We start from the raw sequence: 7387 nt of genomic DNA, 5'->3' as shown, positions 1-7387 counted from the left end.
ACACCGGGGACACATGGTGATGTAGAGAAGACATCAGAAAGTGCCTTTTGCATGATAGGAGAGCTTTTTAATGACGTTAATTCATGTTTCTGTGAGCAGCCCAGCTGAGGGGGGAGCAGCCGAGCTACCTGAAGGGAGATAACTTCTTTAAGTTCGTCTGCAGCGACTGTTCTGAGGACGGGAAGGAGAGCTTCGAGAGGATGAGGCTCACCTGGCAGCAGGTAACATCGTCTCTGTGGACACACTGCAAGTCAAAACACTGACTCTGGATCAGCAGCTAATCCCTCCTAAACTGTGAAATAGAGAATATGCTCAGGCTGTGCAATTATTCTATCATACTCCACACTATAAAATATTCTACAGTTATTGTTGAAGTTTGTAATATCCTACATGAGTCAATTCACTTTGCATTACTTAAGGAACCTGGTTTTCAAGATGGTGTTTATAAAGTGTTTTCTTCTTCAGGTGGTGATGCTGGCGATGTACAATCTGTCTACTGGAGGGAACCGGCCGGCAGGGATACTTCAGGTGGAAAGAGGACATCTGCGCCTTCATCGGACGACACTGGAACTTCCTGTTGGGAACAAGGTCACTGAGTACTTCCTTTCATTCCTATTACTCTCTGCAGGAAGAAGACCTCGACTTGGTGGAGCACGGTGGCCGGATGCTAACGGCTAACAGCTAACTTTGTGGTTTCTCTGCAGGAAGAAGACCTCGACCTGGTGGAGCACGGTGGCCGGATGCTAACGGCTAACAGCTAACTTTGTGGTTTCTCTGCAGGAAGAAGACCTCGACCTGGTGGAGCACGGTGGCCGGATGCTAACGGCTAACAGCTAACTTTGTGGTTTCTCTGCAGGAAGAAGACCTCGACCTGGTGGAGCACGGTGGCCGGCTGCCTGTCGGTCGGCAGTCCCACCTTCTTCCGGTCCGGAGCGCAGGAGTTCGGAGAGCCCGGCTGGTGGAAGCTGGTCCAGAACAGACCACCAACTCTGAGGCCAGACACTGAAAAATCCACCACCAAGGCCAAAGGTATGGTCCATCTGCGCTGAACCAGGGTTCCAGTTAAACCCTGACTAATACTTTTCATGTAACCTTGCATTATACTATCATCGAGCAAACCTCTTTGACCCAGAGAGAAGAGGTAATGCCATCCTAAAACAATAAAAGCCAATGTTGTGTTTAGGGAAAATACTTTTTACAAATCAAACAATTCTACGGCCTCGATAGGACAACAGGTCTCCGGACTCTAGACCGGACAGATAGTCTCTGTACTGTCTACTTAAAACAGGGTTCTAGACTCACAAGGCCTTGAATCAAAATGTGAAACCCAAATGTGTTAGAAAAATCTCCCTGGTCACCGGCTTGATCTTGAATCTCAGGATCCATGTATCTGTGATCCTCTCCAGAATGGAAGTAGTCATCACATACAGAGCATCAACTAGTTCCTGAACAGTGTCCTTCACATGCTGATATCCAAGAGAGGGAGTTCCACAGTCACAAGATGGAGGGATAGAAAGCAGTATTCAATGTTTACTTCAGATTAGCTCCACGTCAGAAATGATCATGCTTGTCATATGTCTCTCTCCATAGAGGCTGAATCATCATGTTAATCACATAGCTATCATATGCCTCAAACAGTCCTGATGCTCTTCTAGGTCATCACACATCCTGTCATGTTCACAGCTACAGTTGATACCTTTGTTAGCATGTTGCTCTCATGTTGGAAGAAGACACTCAGTGTTTTCCCAACATTGTGATTGATGAAAGCAGTACATTTGTCAGATTTCCCCGAACACATCAGGTGTTTTAAAGTCTGTAACTGACTCTGAGCTGTCTGACCTGCAGCCTCGAAGCCCGTCATGGAACCCATCATCACGGTGGAGGGTCTGAGGAAGCGAGGGGCCAGGAACCCGGTGGAGAACGCCATCCAGCTGAAGGAGAAGCGCTGCCGGACGCAGGAGGCCAAAGACATACGGCGGGCTCAGAAGGAGGCGTCGGGCGGAGGGGGGGGGTACAACGACCGCAGCGCCTCCTCCACGCCCGTCAAACTGGGCGGAGGCCGGGGGGGGAACGCCGGGCGCCGACCGGACCTGGTCCTGGAGAAAGGAGAGGTGATTGATTTCTCCTCCCTCAGCTCGTCGGACCGGACCCCCCTCACCAGCCCCTCACCATCACCCTCCCCAGATTTCTCCGCCCCGGGGACGCCGGCCTCGCACTCAGCGACGCCCAGCCTGCTGTCGGAGGCCGACCTGATCCCCGACGCCATGCCCCCGCAGGCCCTGTTCCACGGTGAGTTCAGATCCTCCAGGTCTGTTGTGAGTAGTTCATATGATACAATAACACTGGTCTTCAGATCAAGTCTGAAATGTTTCCTGCATCACAGCAGCTCCGTGTGCAACAAGGACAGATATTAAGACACGATACAAGGTTACAAGATTACAAGGAAACAGTTTAACATAAAATCATGTGACTGAAAGAACAACATGTTCAAGACCCGATCAGATCTGGGATTAAACTCTGTATTTGAGGATTGACTTGTGCACAAAGGAGAGCCTCAGTCTGACTTTATTCAATCCTGGGACGCTGTATCTCCGATATGATATTTATATTCACTGTTCAGGACGTGTTGGGGTCAGAGATGATGTTGTCCGCCAGCCTCACTGTGTTGTTCCGTCTGCTGGTTCATGGAGTTTCTCACAGGGTTGACCTTCAACCTTTGAACATGTAGTAAACATGTTATCCTTTGCAGACGATGAGGAGATGGAGACGGAGGGGATGATCGACCCGGGGATGGAGTACCTCCCTCCTCCTCGCGCCAGCCTCGTCGCCCGGAAGAAGCTCCGTCCGGCAGCGCCTCACATCAAACGTGAAGCCGAGAGCGAGGACGACGAAGGACACGACGAAGAGTTTGAAGGGCCGGTGGGACGCAGGGAGGGGCTGTCGCTCTCTGCCGGGGGCTGTGTTGGCGCCGGAGGCCCCGAGAGGAGGAGGATAAATCACCCGGAGAAAGCAGGCGAAGAACCCCAGACCCCCTGCTTCTCCCCCCTCAGTCTGTACGAGGAGAGGATGCTGCTCCGCCGGCTGGCCTCCTGCCCGCTAGCGTTAGCCGTCACTCCGCAGGCCAAACGCCTCCACAGGAAGCTGCTGGTGCGCCAGGCCAAGAGGCAGCGAGGGCTCCCCCTGCTGGACGTCGACCGGGCGGTCAGCGCCACCCTCAGCCTGGTGGGGGGGATCTACGGCGCCACGGGGACCCTGATGCGAGGGGGACTCCTGGGGAAATACTGCACCAACAGCCAGGAGTCGCGGATCCTTGATCGCTTCCAGGTACCTCCAACCTTCATCCTGGTCTTATTCAGTGTCATTTCTTTGTCAACCCTTGTAGACTAAATGTGTTTGTGTACAGACCAGCCTCTCCAGCAGAAGAGGCCTTCAGCAGACCCCGGTGTCCTTCTGCCATCGTCTGACTGGAGCAGAAGGCAGTTCAGACCTGAGCATCAAGAGTCCGTACACCGCCCGCATCCTGAAACCCTACATCAGGTAAAGAGTCCCTTTTTAAATGAATCAGGTATTGAGTCCTGATGAATTCCATCAGGTAGAAAACGTCCACATCACTTTTTTCATGTAAAAAGGATATAGACTTTGTGTTGTTTAGAGAGTTTGGGTATCTTTTAATTTGAAGCGGGTCCCGATGAAAGATCACCGACCAGTGTCCGGTAGAGATTATGGCCCGAGACTTAGACCTAGAGTCCTGAGACTTTTCAGGGGGAGGAGAGTCTGTAGACCCTTTGTCGTGAAGGGTCCTAAAACCTTTGGGCAGGTAGATGGGGCAGGAGAACAATTGTCAAGGAAAGACTATTTTCCCAAGACTTTACATATGGTGGAGACTAGAGTCCCTAGACTCAGACCTCTTATCAGGTAGAGACTAGAAACTACAGTCCTGAGACCTGCTGTCAGGCAGAAAGTCTAACCACAACCCTCTTGATGGTAAGGGGGTCCCGATGAAAGATGAATTTGTCAGGTCGAGACTTTAGTCCTGAGACCTTTCAGGGCTTCAGGTAGTCTGGAGGATTTTTGTAGGGTAGAAAGTCCAGAGATGTGTCGATGGTAAGGGGGTGCCGATAAAAGATACACTTTTCTAAAGTCCTCAGAACTTTCAGGACTTCCGGAATTCCGTAAACATTGCGTTTCGATGCTCTCTCATTAGTTGTAGTAATCTGGGTAGGTGTTTCTATAGTAGCACTTCTCTGTTTGTTTTTCAGGAGGGATTATGAGAGTCGTCCGGTGAAGCTGAGGTTGTTGGAAGAGATCAGAGCTTACCCCCACAGAAAGAACCCCAACTGGGTCCCTGAACCCAACGCTCCCATCGACTACTGCTACGTCCGCCCCAACCACATCCCCTCGGTGAACGCCATGTGCAACGAAAGCTACTGGCCAGGTACACAAAGTCCTACAAACCTAAAACCCCCCTACCATGAATCTGTCTCTTCTTACCAACAACCCCCCTACCACAAATCTGTCCAAACCCACCGTGTCTCACTCCAGGTGTGGACCTATCAGAGTGCCTGCAGTACCCGGACTTCAGCGTGGTCGTCCTGTATAAGAAAGTGGTGATCGCCTTTGGTTTCATGGTGCCGGATGTGAAGTACAACGAGGCCTACATCTCCTTCCTGTTGGTCCATCCGGAGTGGAGGAGGGCCGGCATCGCCACCTTCATGATCTACCATCTGATCCAGGTGAGCTCAGACAGTCCTTTGAAGGAAAGTACCAATATGGAAGCCAGTGTTTCCGTGAGCAGGTATTTACCGGACTTTGACCATAAATATCAGTAGAAGTCCGGTAAATTTAAATCTTTACGGGCATAGTTTCTGGTAAAAGTAATTAAAAATGTACCCTGAGACAGATGTAGGGCGATTAAACATCGGGAAATGATTGTAATGTCGATACCGATCCCACAGAATATGAGTGTGACAGCAGCGGTCGCTTCATAGAGCATCTCTTCAGATGAAAATATGGCTTTTTAATACGAAGGACGATCCCAGCTATGCTCTGATCAGGGATCTGTTTCGGCTGACTGTTTTCCTGTGTTTTTCAGACGTGCATGGGGAAAGACGTGACGCTGCACGTGTCGGCCAGTAACGCCGCCATGCTGCTCTACCAGAAGTTTGGTTTCAAAGCGGAGGAGTACATCCTGGACTTCTACGATAAGTATTACCCAGTGGACAGCATCGAGTGCCGCCACGCCTTCTTCCTGAGACTCAGGCGCTGACCTTCACCTGCAGGAGTCCAACCGGTCGAGAGGAGACGGAGATCTTCCTCTTAAAATGGACATCCACCCGGCTGCAGCACAGTGCCTGGCTCAAAGGAAGCAGGGCAGAAACAGATACACCAACGGCTGATAGAGCGCGGGAAACTGGGACAATGTTGGATGGATTTATCAGAAAGTTGGAAATCTCCCGCTCCAATTTATCTCCATTTGTTTGGATTGTGTTTGTTTGTACTCAGGTAAAGATGAATGTATTAGTGTTAGACTGTCAGTAGTTCTATTCCAGTGGTGGTTTGTTTGAGATTTCCAATAACTCCAGAGCGTTATAAAGTCCAAATGCAACTAACCAAATATTCTGCTTCAGTACAGATTGTATACTTGTTAAATATCTTCACGAACGGGTTGTGTTCATTAAATAAAAGACAAGGATTTATTTTGTTCTTGACAGATATTCAAAACTTCATGCAAAAAACACTGAAAGACTTGGAGTCGGTACAGCCTGTAAATAAACACCTCTCTACTTTCTTTGGAGCGATGATGACGAATCAAACTGTGTTTCTGTGACTGCTGGTGCTTTTAGAAGAAATTCTGATGAACAATAATTCAGAAAACCTCACCGTGTTTCTTTTGTAAGATCGGAACAATAAATATATCTGGCCTTAAATATCATCATGAATCCGTCAGTTTTGTTCCGTTTTCCAGTAAACCTGTATTTTCTGAGGGAGCAGGGCTTGCCTTCCCCCCAGCGGTGTGAGGGACTACTGTATGGAAGGTGTTGTGCATTTAACGACTGCAGGAGGAAACGTATCCAGTGCTTCTTTAAAACAAGCTTTATTTCAGACGTGGACACATCTTACATCTGTCTCTGGGACGAGGCACAGGGTGGAAGAGTTTCATGCTGAAGATGTCGCTGTCGAAGCGAGACATTTAAAGACACTTCACAACTTTTCTGACATTTAACAAACAGACACATACTAGAAGATCTCAACAAATCTGCATTATGAAAATGATCTCAAACTACAGCCAGTAAACCAGAGAAGTATCATTGTTATAAAATCTGTCTTGCAGTAAGTCCACATCCGGCTGCAGGACGTGTCCCGGTGCTTCAGACAGACTCAGGATCAGTCTGTGGTTCAGGAGACGTCCAGGTTCAGTCTGTGGTTCAGGAGACGTCCAGGTTCAGTCTGTGGTTCAGTCTGTGGTTCAGGAGACGTCCAGGTTCAGTCTGTGGTTCAGGAGACGTCCAGGTTCAGTCTGTGGTTCAGGAGACGTCCAGGTTCAGTCTGTGGTTCAGGAGACGTCCAGGTTCAGTCTGTGGTTCAGGAGACGTCCAGGTTCAGTCTGTGGTTCAGGAGACGTCCAGGTTCAGTCTGTGGTTCAGGAGACGTCCAGGTTCAGTCTGTGGTTCAGTCTGTGGTTCAGAAGACGTCCAGGATCAGGAGACGTCCAGGTTCAGTCTGTGGTTCAGTCTGTGGTTCGGTCTGTGGTTCAGAAGACGTCCAGGTTCAGTCTGTGGTTGAGGAGACGTCCAGGTTCAGTCTGTGGTTCAGAAGACGTCCAGGTTCAGTCTGTGGTTCAGGAGACGTCCAGGTTCAGTCTGTGGTTCAGAAGACGTCCAGGTTCAGTCTGTGGTTCAGGAGACGTCCAGGTTTCAGTCTGTGGTTCGGTCTCTGTTTCAGAAGACGTCCAGGTTCAGTCTGTGGTTCAGAAGACGTCCAGGTTCAGTCTGTGGTTCAGAAGAGGTCCAGGTTCAGTCTGTGGTTCAGGAGACGTCCAGGTTCAGTCTGTGGTTCAGAAGACGTCCAGGTTCAGTCTGTGGTTCAGAAGACGTCCAGGTTCAGGAGACGTCCAGGTTCAGTCTGTGGTTCAGGAGACGTCCAGGTTCAGTCTGTGGTTCAGGAGACGTCCAGGTTCAGTCTGTGGTTCAGAAGACGTCCAGGTACAGTCTCTGGTTCAGGAGACGTCCAGGTTCAGTCTGTGGTTCAGGAGACGTCCAGGTTCAGTCTGTGGTTCAGTCTGTGGTTCAGTCTGTGGTTCAGAAGACGTCCAGGATCAGGAGACGTCCAGGTTCAGTCTTTGGTTCAGAAGACGTCCAGGTTCAGTCTGTGGTTCAGTCTGTGGTTC

The 7387-nt window shown here is 49.8% G+C and overlaps 1 protein-coding gene and 1 long non-coding RNA gene across 14 annotated transcripts; both read left to right on the top strand.

Moving 5' to 3' along the window:
* The first annotated feature begins 83 nt into the window (after positions 1–83).
* kat14 (lysine acetyltransferase 14) lies at positions 84–5932 on the top strand. The gene is given in 10 exon segments (XM_010772053.1): positions 84–221; positions 466–495; positions 497–588; positions 857–1029; positions 1846–2289; positions 2750–3324; positions 3404–3537; positions 4260–4435; positions 4543–4733; positions 5093–5932. Coding segments are annotated over 10 exon segments (2127 nt in total). The 3' UTR covers positions 5267–5932.
* A 142-nt stretch (positions 5933–6074) lies between these two features.
* Positions 6075–7368, top strand: LOC104946263 (uncharacterized). 13 transcript variants are annotated; one of them, XR_798428.1, is made up of 6 exons: positions 6075–6440; positions 6482–6655; positions 6767–6911; positions 6954–7069; positions 7145–7296; positions 7331–7345. It is a non-coding gene; the product is annotated as an uncharacterized lncRNA (long non-coding RNA). The 13 variants fall into 13 exon arrangements; XR_798425.1 differs by having other exon boundaries at positions 7116–7296; XR_798426.1 differs by having other exon boundaries at positions 6954–7098.
* The last annotated feature ends 19 nt before the right edge of the window (positions 7369–7387 follow it).

The sequence above is a fragment of the Notothenia coriiceps genome, unplaced genomic scaffold, assembly GCF_000735185.1.
Source record: "Notothenia coriiceps isolate Sejong01 unplaced genomic scaffold, NC01 NC01_scaffold00010903, whole genome shotgun sequence".
NCBI lineage: Eukaryota > Metazoa > Chordata > Actinopteri > Perciformes > Nototheniidae > Notothenia > Notothenia coriiceps.
This window is presented reverse-complemented; position numbering and strand designations above follow the sequence as displayed.